The sequence below is a fragment of the Vipera ursinii genome (genome assembly GCF_947247035.1).
Source record: "Vipera ursinii genome assembly, chromosome: 5".
Classification (NCBI taxonomy): Eukaryota; Metazoa; Chordata; class Lepidosauria; order Squamata; family Viperidae; genus Vipera; species Vipera ursinii.
In genome coordinates, this window is record NC_139518.1 from 55,928,054 (window position 1) to 55,948,498 (window position 20,445).

Sequence of the window (20,445 nt, forward strand, 5' to 3'; positions counted from 1 at the left end):
CACCTCCCCAAACCTTTGGGGAGGTGCGCGCGTACCTCCGTGCGAAGGGGCAGCGGCGCCGCTCTTTCAGGAAGCTGCCGAAAGCGGCAGCTTCCTGAAAGAGCGGCACCGCTGCCCGTTCGCGCGGAGGTACGCGCGCACCTCCCCAAAAGTTTGGGGAGGTGCGCGCGCACCTCCGGTCGTTCGGAGAGGTGCGCGCGCACCTCTCGGAATGGGCAGGGGCGCCGCTCTTTGCGGAAGCTGCCGCGGCCCGTCTGCTAAGCTGCCGCTTTCGGCAGCTTCACAGACGGGCCGCGGCGGGCTTCCTGAAAGAGCGGCACCGCTGCCCATTCGCGCGGAGGTACGCGCGCACCTCCCCAAAGGTTTGGGGAGGTGCGCGTGCACCTCTCCAAACGGGCGGTGCCACTCTCCATTTGGAGAGGTGCGCGCGCACCACTGCCCGTTGGAAGAGGTGCGCGCGCACCGGGCGGCTGGGAGCCGCAAGAGACGGCTCAAAGAGCCGCATGCGGCTCCGGAGCCGCAGGTTGCCGACCTGTGCACTAGGCGCATGTTATTTCTGATTCTGAAATGCACACACACAAAGCTATTGTGTGAACAGTAACCATGTTAACAAAGCTCATTAAAAATACCTCACCTTATGTCCATGATAAAGTCTGCATCATTTATCCAGCCAGATCCAAAGGACAGGTAAAAGTATCTTGCCCTCCTCTAATACACTTGATTGTAAGTTCTCCAAATGGTATATATACTGCATATTCCATAGTCCCTTAAACTCTCAGAACAGAGAGGTACTAAAGTTCTGATTATGTTCTTCCCCCATGTATGGCTTTTGACATGACTTGTAGTTATTTAATTCTTATATAGCACTTTTAAGGTATGAAGGTCCATGAGTTCAATTCCTAGTAGGGTGTCTGAACCCTATGGAATAGCATCTGAAGAGCCCCAGTTAAAGATGAGACTGGTTGTACAATGCCTCCTAGTGGTTAATATAATGGAAAAAAGCGTCACTACTGTATAGAAAGGCATGGGGTTACCATGGAAAGGAAACAGGAACAGACACATTTTTTTCATTCCTAGATACTAAAATAATTTCTTGTCCAATAAAGGAGCATGTGTGTGTGTGTGTGTGTGTGTGAGTGTGTGATTCTTTTACTAGAATTTCCTGGAAGATGTGCTTTCTTCTCACACATAAAAATAAATTCAGATGTTATTTGGACAAAATCAATATTTCTTTTTCCTTTGTCCCTTTTAACTAAGCTTCAACAGGTTAAAAAACAAAATTTGCAAGCCTGGGGAAATGGTATATATAGATTTAACGGCAATTCCAAGTCTTGGGCACCAACAAGCTATAATTACAATTTAATATTATGTGTAGCCGAGTGATCTGCATGCTGCTTGAAAAATTGGAGCCTTTTTCAACACTTCTGAACCTTCTGCATCCTCGATTGGACTCCAACTTGCTCCACACAATGTCTTCCAACTGAGACTAACGTGATACAAATAAGAACAATGAGATCAGCAACAATCTCTCTTTAAACACCACAAACAAAGGGGCTAATTGGTGTACATCGAGCCCCAATGCAGTCCGCACCACTGGTTAGGCTGGGGAAGCAGAAAAGAGAACAGGTTTCTCAGACTTCGCCAAAGGGCCTTTTTCCTTGTGACTGTGTGATAGCCCTTGCCACAGGGATGAACAGCGGATGCAGTTTAATAATTTATTTATAATAATACCCACTTAAGAAAAAAATGACAAAATGAGAGTTTGAAGCAGTAAAATACATAATGATGTTAAATTATTTACAGTCTAGACTTCCTTCCTTCCTTCCTTCCTTCCTTCCTTCCTTCCTTCCTTCCTTGCTAATGGAACAGAGCAGGCTGCTTAGCATTAGCTCCAAAACTATTTGTGGGAAGTGGGAAAAGGAATCAGAACCAGAAGAGGGGAAGTAGTACCAAGAAGGAAGGAAGGAAGGAAGGAAAGAAAGAGAGAGAGAAAGAAAGAAAGAAAGACTATGTTCCACTCAGGGTTACTTTAGCTATGCCCGAAAGATTAGCCCTGGTAGAATTTATTCCTGAATAGAGAGAAGGGTTGGTATCCAAGTATAATGAAAACTTGATTTACAACACCTCCATGTAATAAACTTCTCATTCAATGGACTAGTTTGGCTGTGATTTATGTCATGTATGTAATGTCATCATGCTAATGATAGAATTTGCATTGCTTATGGATGATGTCATTATTATGCAAAGAACATGATGGAAATGCTGTCATTTCCACAATGACATCACTACATGATTAATAAAATTTCTGTTGTTTGCTTAATGATATTGTCATACAAGTGACAAAAAGTGTGCAAGTAGCGTTATTTGCTTCATGATGCCCAAATGTCATCATGCTCAATATAAAATTGTGCAGTGAGCTAATCTTTGCACTTTCAGATTTTAGCTATTAATGGAATTCCTCTCCCATTCTGAAGGTTTCACTGTCTGTATGTTACATTGTGATCTGTACATGGCTAGGCCCACATACAGACTGCTGATGTGGAGTACAAGTAATCCTTGACTTACGACCACGATTGAGCCTAAAATTTCCATTGCTAAGTGAGACATTTGTTAAGTGAATTTTGCCCCAATTTATAACTTTTCTTGCCGTAGTTGTTAAGTGAATCATTGCAATTGTTAAGTTAGTTGGTTGTTAAGTGAACTGCTTCCCCATTGACTTTGCTTGTTAGGAGGATGTAGAAGGTGATCACGTGACCGCGGGACACTGCAATGGTCATACAGTAAAGGTGAATCAATTGCACAGTGTCTTATTTTGATCATGTGATGATGGGGATGCTGCAATGGTCATGTGTGAAAATGGTCATAAGTCATTTTTAGCAGTGCTGCTGTTACTTTGAACAGTCACTAAATGAATTGTTGTAAGTCGGAAACTACCTGTATTAGTTTTTAGCATTTGGGGGGGGGGGAGGGAGCATGCAGCATTTCCAGGTTTTTTAAAAAGATGGTAAAGACTTCTAGATGTTAACCTCAATTCCTGGTGACCCTCAGTTTCGAATCTAGTGTCATAATACTTCCAGGTTGCAACAGTACAGAAGTGTTCCGTCATTGTCTGCTTCTGGGACATTGCTTCAATTTTTCAATCTCGCTTGCTCTCTTGGTATTCCACAGCGTCTCCTTTTCCAAAAACGAATTAGCTATGACTCTGCTTAATCAGGCAAGATTGATATAACTGAAAAGTCCTGTTTGATGTTCTAGAAAGGTCTTCTATCTAGCCAATTACTGAACAGATGGACTGGTGATCATATGGAAGCAAGGAATATTTTGACAGATCAGGAATAATAATGAATATTATTAATTCTAGAAAAGGTTAATTGAGTTATTGATCTGTACAGTGATAACAGAACAACGAACCTATACTTCAAAGGCAGAATTTAGGTAGGCAGATGGTTTTGCTTCTGGTCTCATATTTCTGGAAAAGGTGTATTCTACTGAATCTTGTTTTAATTAAGTAAACGGAAGAAAAAAGCTATCACATATATTTTATTTATTTATTTATTTTATTTAATCCCATTTATATCCCGCCCTTCTCCGAAGACTCAGGGCGGCTTACAATTTAAGCACAAACCAATGTGCTTAGCAATAGCCTTCATTCTATGTATATGCCTGCTTATTAGGGCTTTCATACACCCCCCCAAGCGGCATTATTACAAAGTCAGCTTAATTGCCCCCAACAATCTGGGTCCTCATTTTACCTACCTCGGAAGGATGGAAGGCTGAGTCAACCTTGAGCCTGGTGGGATGCGAACCTGCACTAATTGCAGGCAGCTGGTGTTACTTAAGGAGGCATTAGCCCACTGCTCCACCAAGGCCTTTTAACATTTAACATTTAACATTTTAACATTTAGGGACATCCACAGCATGTAACATATGTAAGAAAGGGGCAGGGTTTTAATCTGACAATTGTGACATTTTTTTTTACTTCCCCTGCTCCAATGCAGACATGCCTGTTAACGTGTAAATGGCACCAATTTTTTTTTGTTTTGTTTTAGGCACTATATTTGTGCATTGATCCAGATGGAATACTGATGGTGTGGCAATCTGGCTTCTAGTCAGTCAGTTCAGCTTCACAGTCAAGAGTAGTTGGAATGGAGATTGCCCAACTTCTGATAACTAGCACACAATTTTCCCATTCACACTGGAACATTTTTGAATACAGTAGAATTGAAACCTCAATGTTTAGTTCCCCTAAACAGCTGCTTTAAGTAAATCATGTGTTCCTGCAGTGCCCCCTTGTGACCATTTGTATTATTTTAACAGGCAGAAACACTCATGCAAGCAACCAATCTTATTATAGCTTAAAGTAACTGCTACAAGGCTTCATTATAGTTATTAGTAAACTTTTGGCCTTTTTAAAAGAATGTTTAAAAGCCTGGCTTAAACCCATACATCATCAATGAGTTTTTGTCTGCCCATCTTTTGATTTATGTATAATAGTTTGGGGAAAATCATGAAGTTAAAAAGCAAGTGGATAAATTAACTACAACCTGAAATATAATCTGACTGATAACTGTTAATAAATTTCTTCCTTTTTTCTTCTACAGTTCTCTGCATTAGATGAACCACAAGTAAATGAGACCACAAGTTGCCTACAAGCAACTAGCATTTGGCTTCTACGAGAAAAACAAAATATATAATTCAAAACACTCACTATTTGCGGCATGCTTCAGGGCAGCTATCCAGCCCAAATTATTATATTAACCAAAATAACAATGATGTGGATAGATGAAATAGCTCTTTAAGCATTTGAGTCTAATGGACTGGCTGCTGAGCTAACTATTTTTATTTGTACAAACATTTGATGATATGGATTCTAGAAGGATCAGTCTTTGTGAATTGCAGCAAATGAGCTTTAAGACAACTGCAGGTAAAGCTGATTTTCCTCCTGGGAAACTGTTCCCCAACTGTATTTTTTCCCCCAAACAAAATGTTACATGAAGCTAACAGCCGTGCAATTATCATCTGCCATATTCATTCATCTCCTGTGTTAAAGTGTTGCAGAATTATAGGAAGATTTCTTATCACTGTATGAAGGTGCTTCGTGTACTTTTCATTTGGGGATGTATTCTGCAGTAATGGCTTTGGACGGCAAACTTCAGGGCGAAAATGCCACACCTAGGAAGCATTTAGACTTGCGGCCGCTCCCCACTATGTCAACTCCTTTTGTGTGTGGAAGGAACTGAAGCCCCGAAACATAACACGAAGTCCAGGCCACATCCAGTATGTACCATCACCCCTCACAGAATTCCATCCAGAGGACTCCATACTGCTAAGTCTTACAAAATGGTTGCTCATATGAATTTGTGCAGGGCAAGAACTGCTCCAGGGCCAAATAGTTCCTCTGTTAATTAATCCTTTTAGCCTGCACAAATGGGCTGAACGATCATACAGTTCAAGGTTGCACTTTCTGTTTTATCATTATTGTTTTTATTATCAATGGTTTTTGTTTTGTTTCACTGGTGATTTTTTTTTTAACTTTTATTTCCCCCCCCCCCCCGGTCCCCAAGTTAATAGTCATTAGCCAACATCAAAACTATGATTCCTAAAAAAAACCCAGACTGAAGTTTATGGTAGCCACAGGCCTGATTGAAGTCGTTTTGGTGCAGTGAATGTCTCTTTTTCTACCCCTCAGCCCAGGAGCGCAGGACTAAAGAACCATCAAATTGTTTTGGTGTCTGAAGCCAAACATGCCACAAGCATTTCTTACCTTCTCAGGCAGCAACAATTGACTCAAAAACTGACAATATAATTACATAACCAACCACTTTCTGCCTTTTCATTAGGTTACATGCCTCAGGTTACTGCCTAATGGGATGGTGCTGAGTAACCTTACATCTCTAAAGAGATTAACCATTCATATCCTCAACTGTCTGGTTTCTGGCTTGTCCTTGCCATTGAGAGAGCATTTGCGGTCAGCTGGTTTAAATGTAGCTGGGGTTGGCTAGGCAGGTCCTCTCTCCAATCGTTTGGCCATCAGGATCTTGGAGAATCATCATCAACTGCTTTTCCAGAATACTTAAAAGGAATATATCATGGAGACATATTTTAAGGGGCTTCTTGCATTCTTGATGATGATAGGTTTTCACATACTGATATTCTTCCCAATGGCCTTTTGCTTCCTTTCACTTCACTGTTTTAATATCTCTGTGCAATGTTTAAGAAAAACTCACATGGCAAGTCATGGTATAATAGTCTGCTCCATCCTTCCTTTCTATCTAGGACCAGAGAATATATCTCTCTCCCCAGTCGTTGCTTGAAATCAGTGCAGAGAAATCAAAACAATAATTCAGATAAAAGAAATAGATTCGTATGAGAAATGGGTTTCTGTATCACACTGAGCTTTGATTTGTTTGGGTTTAGCTTAGCATCGGGTGTGAACTCACATAATTTAGCGTTTAGCATTGGGTGAACTAGATTACAGTGGCATGTTGAATCTAACGAAGTGAAGTGCAAAGTATGACTCCAAGTACACTTTGGGTTAGTAAATGTTTAACGGTGCATAAGGGTTCTCCTTGTTTAGCTTACAATATTACCCAATTATGAGCAAAAGTCATAAAAGAAACAGTATTAAATAATCATAAAAAATGGGTTGACAATCCTTGTTCTGACAATTAATCCAGGATTTGGAGCACTCCCAAAACTATTTTTGCTCTGGTTTCGTTCTTAAACCTGAAACCACAAATCTGGTTACTTTATGGCTATAGTAAGAATCTGCCTCTGAAAAATGTCAGAAAGATTGCCAACAAGAATCAGAATAAATAATCTGAACAGTTATTCTTACCATAAATCACTGAGATTTTTGTGGATTATTGTACTATGTTTTCTGTGACATTACCCATGAAAAGTGACCAAAAATCGCAGAATATACAAAATGTTGCAAACGATTATATTGTTACAGATTATATGACTGTTCTGTACCAGCCTGCTACCAGCCCTGCAGAAAAGGCAGGGACAACCCCTTTTACAAGAAGGCAAGAGGCTAGAACTAAGCCTGCCAAATTTATGGATACAAAAGCAAACAGAACAAGACACGAACCATGAAACAGGAGCTATTCAAGCGGTTGCCTTCAGCAAACCAGCCCTCCCACGCATTCCTCTTTTATACAGTTCAGGGCGTGGCTTCTCTCTGCCTCCTTCCGAGGTGCCCCACTGCCTTCCTCTGTTTACTCCTGATTGACTGCCTCCTGCGTCGGGTGTCCTTGAACAGGGCCAGCTGTGGGTCATCTTCATCCACGCTGTCAGGCTCACACAGCTGGGTCTGCGTCGTGACCAGGTGGAAGGGGCCTGGCTGAGGGCTCTGTGGAGCCTCAATATTATTCTCAGCAAGCTCTTCAACACCCCCTCCTCCTCCTCTGAGTCGTCCGACCCAACTGCCGAACCCACAGGCTGACCCTGAATCACAACAATGACCTGAATGTTGAGCCATTGGCATCTAGTTCACTTCCAAGCACAATTAAATTTTTTAAATGTTATGCTTTAATTTCCAGAGATGGGAAAAAGTACAAAAAGAGAGAAAGGAAACTATACCAGTGTACTGTTGGACAAGTTCTGCTTCTCCTGTAGATTTTCATTTCTTATATTATTGGATCCCAGGAAAAACAAGGGAAAAGCAAAAAGCCCCTTGTGCATATGCCTTCAGCATGGAAAGCTAATGATCAAAAATGATAATCTAGGACGTATTACATTTGGAAGATGCATTTAAAATAATGTACATAGTCCACAACTCATTCTCCATCACCTTTGCCACACACAACAGAAAAACAATGTGAGAAATTTCAAATGGGTCAACGTCATAACAGTTTACACTGCCTAGTTGTTTAACATTTTGTTTACCCATTTCTGTGTCATCTTTTGCGCCGCTTGAACATCAAAACTGACATAACTTATTAAAATAATATCCAAAATTTAAATAATTCAAGGTAGTAATAAATTAAAATACAGTAATAAAAATACCTTGGCTAAAGAGCTGCATCTCTGCAGTTAGTTGCGAGGCAGAAAGCATGGAGATCAAATGCAATTGTTAGGCTTTCCATAGACGGGCCTCCCACATGCTGGGTAAGTTTTTAGAAGGTTCTCTCCTACAGAATGTAATGCCTAAGCAGGAGAGAAATGGGAAAACAGTTCCCTTATAGCCAGCACCTTAGTTTTATGGGATCAATATCAACACCATATTGTTTGAAAGCAATAGAAAGCAATCAGCAACTACTACAAGTCATCCTCAGAAGCCATGATATCTCCTAGTGCCTCACCATTTAACAGCCTACTTTCTGCATTCTGTAGCAATTCAAGGACCAAAAGACGCATGTAGATATACTATTGCAATCATTCTTATTCTGTATTTTTGTAGTTTCTGTTTTGATGTCTTATTTTGTTCCAATGGGATATTTTTTTAAGTCCGGATATAGCCGAGGCTCAGGAGTGATTACAATAGGAACATTAGTTGCAATGGTACAGATATGCTCCTTGCCACAACCGCCACTTTAATCCCCTAACTAGGCTTTCCCTGTTTTCCTTTCTAAACACCATTCTGAGCCATGTTGGAATGGTTGCTCCTTGTTTCATAAATTCTTTTAGAGGGGGAAAAAATACCCTAATGCATATGTATAAACAATGAATATAGAAACATAAGCACTTAATGCTTGAAGCACAGTTGCCAAATATAATAAGCATCTAAGCGGCTCATTGATAAAATAATGCGAGGAGAGTTGTTATTGATTATCTAAAAGCTTTTCAACATTCAGAGAAAGAGCTTCCTAACTTTGGTGATCCAAGAAACTGCACACATTATAATTCTGCACTTAACTGTAGAATTAATTGAATTACATTTATCCACAAAACATTGTTCTTCCTACTTAGAATGCTTTCAGAATAGCACATTTTTTATACAATAAAAGAAAACAAACTTTTTAAATAAATCTAGACTTTATTAATATGGCAGGTGACAATAAAGAATCCAACAACAACATCTGTGAACCAACAAACAAGTTCAGAGAACACCAAGTCCTCCGTATGACTAAAGGTTTGGACATGGCCACCACACCTCTACCAATAAGGATTTGCTTCACCATCTCAAAAACCTATGGTCTTGTCAGACTAATTTTTTGATCTTGGAATGCTGAATGAAGATATGTATGGCTGTCATTTAAGAATATTTGAATATAATGGGATAAACGAGGATTGTCAATAGTACTCAAGTTATGGAATACTCTGTTTTATGAAATACAATTGATTATGATTGTTTCCTGCTGGTTCTTGAAACTAATTTTATTCTGGTTCTCTGATAACATGGTATGGTAATACTTTTGTAAATGAAGTTTCAATCACCCAAGCCAAAAATATCTTAAAATATTAAATCATAGGAATTGGACCAAAGTTTATTAAAACTTAAGACGTTTTGTTACTCACCCAAGTAATTTCTTTAGTCAAAATGAAAATCTGGGTACTCAAGAGAGTCCCTCTGCAGTCTGTTTGGCAATAGTTGGATCTTTCCAATAACCATCTGACTCTCTGCCTACCAAATTTTCACTTTAACTGACGAAATTACTTGGATGAGTAACGAAACACGTCAGTTTTAATAAACTTTGGTCTAGTTGTCATAATTTAATCTTTTAAGGTAAGTTAGATTCACAAAAGCAAAGAGATTTTAAGTTGTTTTTGAAATCCTTCTATGCATGTAGTTAATGAGAGCACCTGATCTGTACAACCACGGTTAGGGCTGAAGGTTGCTTGCTAAACAGACCACATTTTCAAGCATGACTGGACTAATTCTATTGTAGTCTTTCCAGTAATTTATATACCATACTCAAAAGAACAGTGGCTCTAAGATTTGTTGCTAGGTTTACCTAGCTTAAGGATAACAATGATTTTTCACCCATTTCATGAGCCAAGGGATGGACAGTATCTGCAAAATATGAGAATAAAATTGTGCTAGCCATGTTCTTGCATGTTTCCCAGTATGTAATAAGAATTCTGGCTAAACTGAATTGTGCTTTAGGACTAGGCTGGGATACATCAGTAAATAAGTTACAAAAATAAAGGACATCTCTTACAGGATATCTGCTCCAAACTGATATAAAGTTGGGAAAAGACAGGATATGTTTTTTTTCTCTTTCACCCAACATTATATTTGGGGATAATTTTATACAAAGAACACATTCTAGCTCATGTTCAAGATACAGATATTATGCAGTAATAATAAAGTGGACTAGTAGCAGAGGAGAATAGGAAGATAGAGTAGTAAGTAGTATTTTATTAAGCCTGCATATAGTAGTAGAGGTCTAGTAGCTTTCTTGGGGGGAAAATTAGATGTTGCATCTTCACCCCTAGGGGAATATACCCAATTGTACTAAGATCCATTACCTGCTTATATGGACTCATTATCTATTCTTTGCTATTTGCCTTCTCTTACTGGAAATTTTGCTTTGGCTGTTGCCAAAGGGCAGGGCATTGCAAAAGACATAGCTCTATAAACAAATAGGCTCTTCCTTCAACTATCAGATGGTGATAGTTGATGCGTATAGTCGTTCATCGCATACACGCATTACAGCACTTGAGAAAAATCAATATTTCTTCTGCACAATGTATTAGCATCTGACAGACCAGACGTTTAAAATCACAGTTGGTTGCAATCTCTATCCAGGGTCCTTTGGATATGGTAAGAATAACTCCAGCTATAAAATGAGGAGCTCTTTAGCTATGAAACAGAAGTAGGGTACAGGTTGGCGTTGGTCAAGAAGACGCTCTACTTGAGTTCCAGAGATGTTTTCTCTTTGCTCATGAAGCCTTCCGTTTTGGTCTTGTTGATGCGAAGTTTTGTGAAGATGAAGTCAAAAACATCGCCGCCGCTAAAGGAAAGGACTTGCTGTCAGGTATTCTGGGCTATCTTTCCCCACGCTTGCTTCATTTGCTCTTTAGTGGTCTACGCCCTTGTGGGAGCTCTCATGTTTTCTCACGTGGAAGGCTGCCAGGAGAGTCAGGAAGGTGAAGCCTACAGGAGCTTCATGCTGAAGCTTTGGAATCTTTCAAAAGATTTATCAGGTAAGAGCTTGCAATGTTAGCAGAGGAGGCAACCAAGCTAATTGCACCAAATATATGCTCATTCTCTTCTTATTTTGAATATGTAAAAAAAATTGAGAATCTGCATTTGTGCAGCATTATATTTTTCTTGCTTAAACTGAAAGGATTTCTTAGTTCTGCAGGCAGATTGACTCCCTGCTTCCCCAATATAATTCTCATGCTTTACGTGACTTCTGGAACATTGTTAGGAATAGAAATGGGAATGTGAAAAATAGCTATAAAACAAAGCATGACTTAGAAATTTCCTCTAACACAGATTGTGCTTAGCATTTATGAAAAGTAGATCCTAAATGTTTTAATCCTAAAGCATTCCTTAAACCTCCACTAGTCTCTGAGGATAACGGAACCATTTCAGCATGCACATTTGTGAGGAGATTGAACCTAGCATAAGTGTAATCACTGTTGAAAGAGGGAATCTAAGAAAAATGAACGTGCCAAGAATGTTTTTAAGATTGATCTACTTTTTAAACGTTCAGTAACAATATTTTTCTAGGCTTTTTCTTAGTAGTGTTAAAGGTATCTGTTGTTTTTTTCCTCTTAACATTCCTTCAGCATTTTCTCAATGTCACCAGCTATTACTCCGAGAAAGAAGTTAATCTGTAAAGCAGATTAAAGTGTTCTTTTTAATACCAGAGGCTAATTCTGGAGCATATATGACCAAATGAGCTGTGCACTTCTCTTAACGTTGAGTACAGAGTAGCTACATTCAAGAACTAGAGAGGAAAGCGGCAAATTCAGAGAGAATTGTTTCCAGTCAATGGGAGATGTATGTCTGTTTAAATAAGCTGTTTCCCATGTTTCATTGCCACAACATATTTTTTATTTATTTTAATCCCATTTATATCCCGCCCTTCTCCGAAGACTCAGGGCGGCTTACAATCTAAGAAGCACAAATCAATGTGCTTAGCAATAGCCTTCATTCTATGTATCTGCCTGCTTAGTAGGGCTTTCCCCCCCCCCAAGCGGCATTATTACAAAGTCAGCTTATTGCCCCCAACAATCTGGGTCCTCATTTTACCTACCTCGGAAGGATGGAAGGCTGAGTCAACCAATATCATAGGTCTATGGACGTAACACAGCAGTCTTTAATTTTCCATTACATTTGACTAATCACAGCATCTCGCTTACTTATTAACAGATAACGAGACCAACAATGAGGTATTTACAAACAGAACACGTGATTTGATCAACAAAATTGACTTTTCATGGTTTACTGACCCTTCACAGAAATGGTCCTTTCTTGGCTCTCTCTTTTTCTGCTGCACTGTCTTCACCACAGTAGGTCAGTATGATTTGTATGAAGTATTTTGCAATAAATGTACTTGGTCTAATCAAAGGTAAAGTAAAAAAAAAGACCTCAGTGAAATTCAGAGTTAGCACATGGGACCCAACGCCCCAAGTTATTTAAATAACACCACTAATTTAGACCTCTACAACTGTCTTTCACTTCACAGATATGTAAAAGTAACTCCTGTTAAGCATGGTGGCATTTATTTTTGAATAAGTGTCTACTGTAATTGCTGCAATAATGGAGACTTTCTATAAAATGTCATCAATGGACATGAAGCTTCACCAGCTAAATATCCCATTCAAAGATGGGCTAAAGTTATCAGGATTTTTACCTGATGATGCCAGTATCCCAAATCATGTGCAACTATTTTGCCCCAATAGTGTACAATATGAATAAAAGGACAAGAACGTACAGTATGTGCAGCTAGACCCATTGGCAGACCCATCGTCAGTGTGTTCAACTTCTCTATGCAGAATGGGGATGGTTGCAGTGAACATCCACTTGCCATTTCCTTGAAGATGTAAAGAATTGCATTTATGATTGGGAGCCTCAATGAAACAAGGTTCCCCCATTTGAGTAAACAGAGGCGTGCTCCTTCTGAAGACTTAACTTTTCAATACAGCTCAATCAAGGAGATAAACTCACTCATATTGGTTGGCATAAATGGGCTTTCCTGTTTTGCATTGCATTTTTGTACTCTAACTTCAAATACTGTTATGTCTTGAGGATCTTGACAACAGTCATAATAGAATTGCACTGTTGGGTTACAAACAGTAACAACTAACACAGATGACCATTTCCTGGTACAAGAGATAAAGAGATACTGTAGATTTGTTCCACTACCATCACCCCTCCGCCCTTGTGATTCAGAATGCATTATTTCCCCCACCACCACCAATTTTGGTTAGGTCTGTCTACACTAGTAGTCCTCAAACTACAACCACTTGTTTAGTGACTGAAGTTACAATGGCAGAAAAAAAGTGACTTAGGACTGCTTTTCACACTTATGACTGTTGCAGCATCCCGGTGGTCGTGTGGTCAAAATTCAGATAATTGGCAACTGGCATATATTTATTGATGGTTGTAGTGTCCCAGTTTCGTGTGATCAAAATTCAGACACTTAGCAACTGGCGTGTATTTATGACTGTTGCAGTGTCCTGGTGTCACATTTGTGACCGTTGCTGCATCCCAAGGTCATGTGAACACCTTTTGTGACCTTCTGACAAGCAATGTCAATAAGGAAGGCAGATTCACTTAATAACCATGTTACTCACTTAACAACTGCAGCGATTCACTTAGCAAATGTTGCAAGAAAGGTTGAAAAATGGTACAAAATTCATTGAACTATTGCCTTGCTTAGCAATGGAAATTTTGGGTTCAATTGTGGTCGTAAGTTGAGGACTACCTATATTTCTTATTATGTACTTATTTATTTTAATTCCATTTATATCTCGCCCTTCTCCGAAGACTCAGGGCGGCTTACAAGCTTAGCAGTAGCCTTCATTCTATGTATATGCCTGCTTATTAGGGCTTTCACACACACACCCCAAGCGGCATTATTACAAAGTCAGCTTAATTGCCCCCAACAATCTGGGTCCTCATTTTACCTACCTCGGAAGGATGGAAGGCTGAGTCAACCTTGAGCCTGGTGGGACTCGAACCTGCACTAATTGCAGGCAGCTGGTGTTACTTAAGGAGGCATTAGCCCACTGCTCCACCAAGGCTCTATTAAAACAAGTAATAAAAGATAAAATTAGGACAGACCAATACAGATATTATATTATATTATATATTATATATATTATATATTATATTATATTAATATATATATATTAATTCCAACATCCTTGTGAAGTTTGATAATTCTCCAGATGTTTATTACCCTGCCAAAGGACTTGTTCATAATATGCTTTTCCTAGTGAAAGCGGATTGTCTTACCTTTTTATGACAACTCATGAAGGCTGGCAGCAACATCTCAGCAAATCTTTGAAGCAGAGCTGATTCAGTTGGGTGCTTGCCTCATCAACAATGACTTCCTTGCCTGCACATAAGGCACTTTTATCAAGTGAAGACCTGCAGCTGCTCTGCTTTTACTGGTTAGAAATGAAATTTGCTTTGAAGGAGCTCTTCCCTCAAAGTGCCCCTTCAAAGATGTCAACAGCCATAGTACTATCATATTTGCTGATAAGCAATTCTTAAAAGTGGCCATTGCTATCTAACTACCCCAAAAAGAAAGTTCATCACACAAATTGAGGAATAAAAATTGGAAATATATTTTTAAATCCCTCATTAAAATTGGAATCAACTGCTATAATTAAATAAAAATATGGTATTCCTTCCCATAGCTGGCACCAGTATTGCTACTCAGTTTGCCATCCAAGTGCTTAACAATTGTTGGGCAACACCAAGCCTTCTTTATTTTTAATTGCAATAATAATTTTAAAACCCAATAATTTATGGTGGTTTGTGGTGAGAGTTAATGCAGTCTAAGTCTATAATGTGAAACTCTGCAAGTAAGCCCTTTTAGATTTAATAGAATTGACTCCTTGTTGTACTATCCTTCAATTAGAATGCATATCCAGTTAGATGTTGCCAAATTACAACTATATATCATCACTTCACTCAGCCATGCTTATTGAAGTTACTAAAAGCTGCAGCTCAACAACATACAAAGGTGAAGATTTCCTCTGTCTAGTTGTATCTGACTTTAGGATATGACTGGACATCTCTTTTTCTTAGCCAAGGGATCCAGTGTTGTCTGAAGACCCTTCCATGGTCATTTGGCCAGCATGACTATACACCGAAGGCACATGAAATGCTGTTAACTTCCCACTGAAGTGGTACCTATTTATCTACTTGCCCTTGCATGCTTTCAAACTACTAAGTCACAGGAGCTGGGGCAGGTAATGGGAGCTCACCCCATTGCATAGCACTAGGGTCTTGAACCCCACCTGTCAGTTTTTCAGTGAGAAGCCCAGTGACTTAACCACTGGGCCACTGTGCCCCTCCAACATGTAGAAATGAGCAATTCTAGCCTGCTTGAGACAGACATAAGCTCCCCATTTGAGACAGGCCGAAGCTCCCCATTTGTAGACCCTCTGCAACACATTTTTAGAGCCATTTTTCATTTCCATCTGGTGGTGCTGATTCTAAAGTAGATGCCCTAAGGCTTAGAAATGCTTAGATCACCAACTACATCCCTGAAAACTCAAAGAAATAAAGCTGATTTTCCAATTTGGAAGGCAAACAGAGAAAATGGGTGTCTTGTTCTTAAATTCTGAAAAATAAAATACAAAGAACAGGATGAAGATTTCAGTTTCATTCAGTCTGCTAATGTCATTATATTCCTAGCATATGCTCTGTGGACAATCAAGGAGCTAGGCATAATTTTGTTATTATATTTCTACCAGTGTCAAAGATGAGGATTATAGAAATAAATTACTCATAAGCAAAAATCTTACTCACCAATGAAGGCAAAGATGTATAAGCATCTTCAGCAAACAATATTGCCAGCATTCATGGAAATATCTGTAGCAGTCCCATCAAGCAAATAAAGATGTTTAAATATTTAGGTAGCTATTTTCGCCGATCTACTTCTTGGATACAGGAAACTCTTACAAGCTAAATTCACAAAGTTATCAGCGCAGCCATTACATCTCTCAGTTCAAATAGGAACATATACCATTCTGCATCCACGGTAAAGTTTTGTATTCGGGTGTTAAGCCTACTGTTGTTTGTTTCCCAATTCTATGCCTGTTCTGATAATTCACATTTTAAACCATTCAGCCCAAATACAGCAGTCCAACTCCAAATGTACTTCTTTGGCCAGAACATGGGCAGCCTTTCAGAGCAGTTTGTAGGAGAATCATCTAAGGTGCATGGCTGACTCAGCTTACTTTGGCTGATATGCTTCCTTCCCCTGGAGGAAAAGAACAGCTAATGATATGTTTTCCTGTGGCTTTTTAGCTTCATTCCTAATGTCATTTGGAATAGACAAGCCATGCAAGTAAAGAAATAGAAAGTTTTTCTTCTATCTAGATGTATAGAATTGCAGATCCGAAATCATATTTCCTAAGTATTTCTATAGAATTATTTTTGCCTCATGTAGGAATAAAACGGTCACGTTAGTAATATTTATCTTTAAAATGTATGAAGAGATGTAATAACAAATCAGTGTAGCACATTTTTGTTCTGATTCTATAATTGAATCAACAGGCCAATTTTAACTTCACTTCTCCCTCTCTGCAGTGCTCATAACCTTACTTTTTACTCATTGACCATGCTGATCCAAAACTAAAGTTATTTTGCTTTTTATTGATTGGCTTTTCCATTAAAATTTCCATAATTGAGCAGTAAAATTTTGCTCAATTGTTACTGTTATGAGAAGGCTTTGTGTTTGATTATTAGGATGGTTAAGAGCACCATAGATGATTAGAAAGATAGATACAGTAGATAGATAGATAGATAGATAGATAGATAGATAGATAGATAGATAGATAGATAGATAGACAGACAGACAGACAAATCTTCTATTTTCTCCCTATATTTTCTTTCTCACTCTCTCTATATTCTATCTTGTATATATTCTATTTTATTATATTTTTCATAAAGAACTGTTAGAATATTATCACTAACAATTTCTTCTTCTGCACATATATATAGAGATAATTTTTTTAGGTTTTAGCTGTAAATTTATAACATTAAGTTGATTTAAGAATCAAATTTACAAACTGTACATGTATGCTTATACATATATAGTAATAGGGATTTCTCCAATAGTTTGTGGCTGACAGTGTCATATTGGTATTAAGGGATTTGCATGCAATATGAACAGCCTTTTGACATCTTTTTCCCATTTGCTTTTCATTGTGAATTCAATATGTTACTGGATTTGAATACTTCTGCTGTTTACATACTTCAGTGATCTCTTGCTTGAGATTATGTCAATATTTTGTAATTATTGTTTACAGCAATACAAAAAAAATCATTAAATGTTGATACATAATCACACAGAAATCCATGCAATAAAGCATTTGGAGTTAATGGTAAATTACATCTTTTCTTGGTATTGATTTTTCTTACAATTCTCTTCCAAAATATATGAACAACAGGATGCGGTTCTTGCACTGAAAATAATCTTTAGGCTGCAACATCCAACTGTTAAAATTGCCCTTATTATATATTATATTCAACATTAGAAGCCAAATAACAACAGCATGAAATTTTAACAATTATCACTCAGGGTTGAGACTACTTGATCTGCTGCATTCCATGCCAAAGAGGCATTTTAATGGACATAGTTAGGACTATTGTTAGTATTCTTTCATGTATTCTCTTATTTTCATTCCCCTCTCTACCATTATATATGTGATAAATAAAAATAAAAAACATACACACACTAAGTAATAACCAAACTACTTTTTCAATAAAGCCATCTTTTACTATAGAAAATGTTTTTATACTGATGTTGCTTTCCTAAATTAGGAGGGTGCTTGGTGAATCTTTTTCATCACGTCCACTAAACCTGTTGTTGTTGTTAGCTGCGAAGTTGTGTCCGACTCATCGCGACCCTATGGACAACATTCCTCCAGGCCTTCCTGTCCTCTACCATCTTCTAGAGTCCATTTAAGCTCACGCCTACTGCTTCAATGACTCCATCCAGCCACCTCATTGTCTGTCATCCCGTTCTTCTATTGCCCTCAATCTTTCCCAGCATTAGGCTCTTCTCCAGTGAGTCCTTCCTTCTCATTAGGTGGCCAAAGTATTTGAGTTTTAGCTTCAGGATCTGGCCTTCTAAAGAGCAGTCAGGGTTGATCTCCTCTAGGACTGACCGGTTTGATCGCCTTGCAGTCCAAGGGACTCGCAGGAGTCTTCTCCAGCACCATAGTTCAAAGGCCTCAATTCTTTGGCGCTCAGCCTTTTTTATGGTCCAACTTTCACTGCCATACATTGCAACTGGGTAGACCATAGCCTTGACTATACGCACTTTTATTGACAGGGTGATGTCTCTGCTTTTTAGTGTGCTGTCTAGATTTGCCATAGCTTTCCTCCCGAGGAGCAAGCGTCTTTTAATTTCTTGGCTACAGTCCCCATCTGCAGTGATCTTGGAGCCCAGGAAAATAAAATCTGTCACTACCTCCATTTCTTCCCCATCTATTTGCCAGGAATTGAGAGGGCCAGATGCCATGATCTTGGTTTTCTTAATGTTAAGTTTCAACCCAAGTTTTGCACTCTCCTTCTTCACCCGCAACATGAGGCTCTTTAGTTCTTCTTCACTTTCTGCCATTAAAGTGGTATCATCTGCATATCTTAGGTTGTTGATATTTCTTCCAGCAATCTTAATTCCAACTTTTGATTCATCTAGCCCTGCCTTTCTCATGATGTGCTCTGCATATAAGTTAAATAGGCAAGGCGACAGTATACAGCCTTGCTGGACTCCTTTCCCAATTTTGAACCAATCAGAGGTTCCGTGTCCAGTTCTCACTGTTGCTTCTTGGCCCACATATAGGTTTCTCAAGAGACAAATAAGATGGTCTGGTACGCCCATCTCTTTAAGAACTTGCCACAGTTTGTTATGATCCACACAATCAAAGGCTTTAGCATAGTCAATGAAGCAGAAGTAGATGTTTTTCTGGAACTCCCTAGCTTTCTCCATGATCCAGCGTATGTTGGCAATTTGATCTCTAGTTCCTCTGCCTCTTCGAAATCCTGCCTGTACTTCTGGTAGTTCTCGATCCACATACTGCTGAAGTCTAGCTTGTAGGATTTTAAGCATAACTTTACTAGCATGAGAAATGAGTGCAATGGTGCGATAGTTTGAACATTCTTTGGCACTGCCTTTCTTTGGAATTGGAATGTAAACTGATCTTTTCCAATCCTGTGGCCACTGTTGAGTTTTCAAAATTTGCTGGCAAATTGAATGTAGCACTTTTACTGCATCGTCTTTTAAGATTTTGAATAGCTCAGCTGGAATACTGTCACCTCCACTAGCTTTGTTGTTGCTCAGCTTTTCTAAGGCCCACTTCACTTCACATTCTAGGATGTCTGGCTCGAGGTCAGTGACCACCTCATTGTGATTATCAGGGACGTTAAGCTCATTCTTGTATAGTTCTTCTGTGTAATTTTGCCACCTATTCTTAATCTCTTCTGCCTCTGTTAGGTCCCTGCCATTTTGGTCCTTTATCATGCCCATTTTTGCATGAAACGTTCCCTTCATCTCTCCAATTTTCTTGAAAAGATCTCTGGTCCTCCCTATTCTATTATTTTCTTCTATTTCTTTGCACTGTTCATTTAAGAAGGCATTCTTATCTCTTCTAGCTATTCTCTGGAATTCTGCATTCAATTGGGTGTATCTTTCTTTTTCTCCCTTGCCTTTCGCTTCTCTCCTTTCCTCAGCTATTTGCAAAGCTTCCTCAGACAGCCATTTTGCTTTCTTGCATTTCTTTTTCTTTGGGATGGTTTTGGTTGCTACCTGTTGTACAATGTTGCGAACCTCTGTCCATAGTTCTTCAGGCACTCTGTCTATCAGATCTAATTCCTTAAATCTATTTGTCACCTCTACTGTATATCCAACAGGGATATGATTTAATTCATACCTGAGTGGCCTAGTGCTTTTTCCTACTTTCTTCAGTTTAAGCCTAAACTTTGCAATGAGAAGCTCATGGTCTGAGCCACAGTCAGCTCCTGGTCTTGTTTTTACTGACTGTATAGAGCTTCTCCATCTTTGGCTGCAGAGCATATAGTCAATCTGATTTCTGTGTTGACCGTCTGGTGATGTCCATGTGTAGAGCCGTCTCTTGGGTTGTTGGGAAAGAGTGTTTGATCTCGAGGGTTATGACTTGTTATTTGGTTAGCATGCATATTTATTGTATGATAAGAAGGTGGATAATGTGTTTAAGATACATATATTAAGGTATGCTCTGTTGTGAGTATGGAAAAAATATAGACATAAGTTAAATTACAAGATACCAATTTGGGCAATACCTAAACATGCAATAGAAAATATAAATGTTGGATTTAAA

The 20,445-nt window shown here is 38.9% G+C and overlaps 1 protein-coding gene across 1 annotated transcript in view; it reads left to right on the forward strand.

Annotated features, from left to right (window-relative positions):
- The window catches only part of KCNK18 (potassium two pore domain channel subfamily K member 18), a gene marked incomplete at both ends in the record, with an annotated part of 60,161 nt that overhangs the window by 34,525 nt on the left and 5,191 nt on the right, over positions 1–20,445 (forward strand). The window contains 3 exons of the mRNA XM_083363305.1: positions 10,839–10,925; positions 10,972–11,094; positions 12,272–12,415. Of these exons, the coding sequence (XP_083219431.1) occupies positions 10,839–10,925; positions 10,972–11,094; positions 12,272–12,415 (354 nt within the window). The remainder of the gene's footprint in view (positions 1–10,838; positions 10,926–10,971; positions 11,095–12,271; positions 12,416–20,445) is intronic.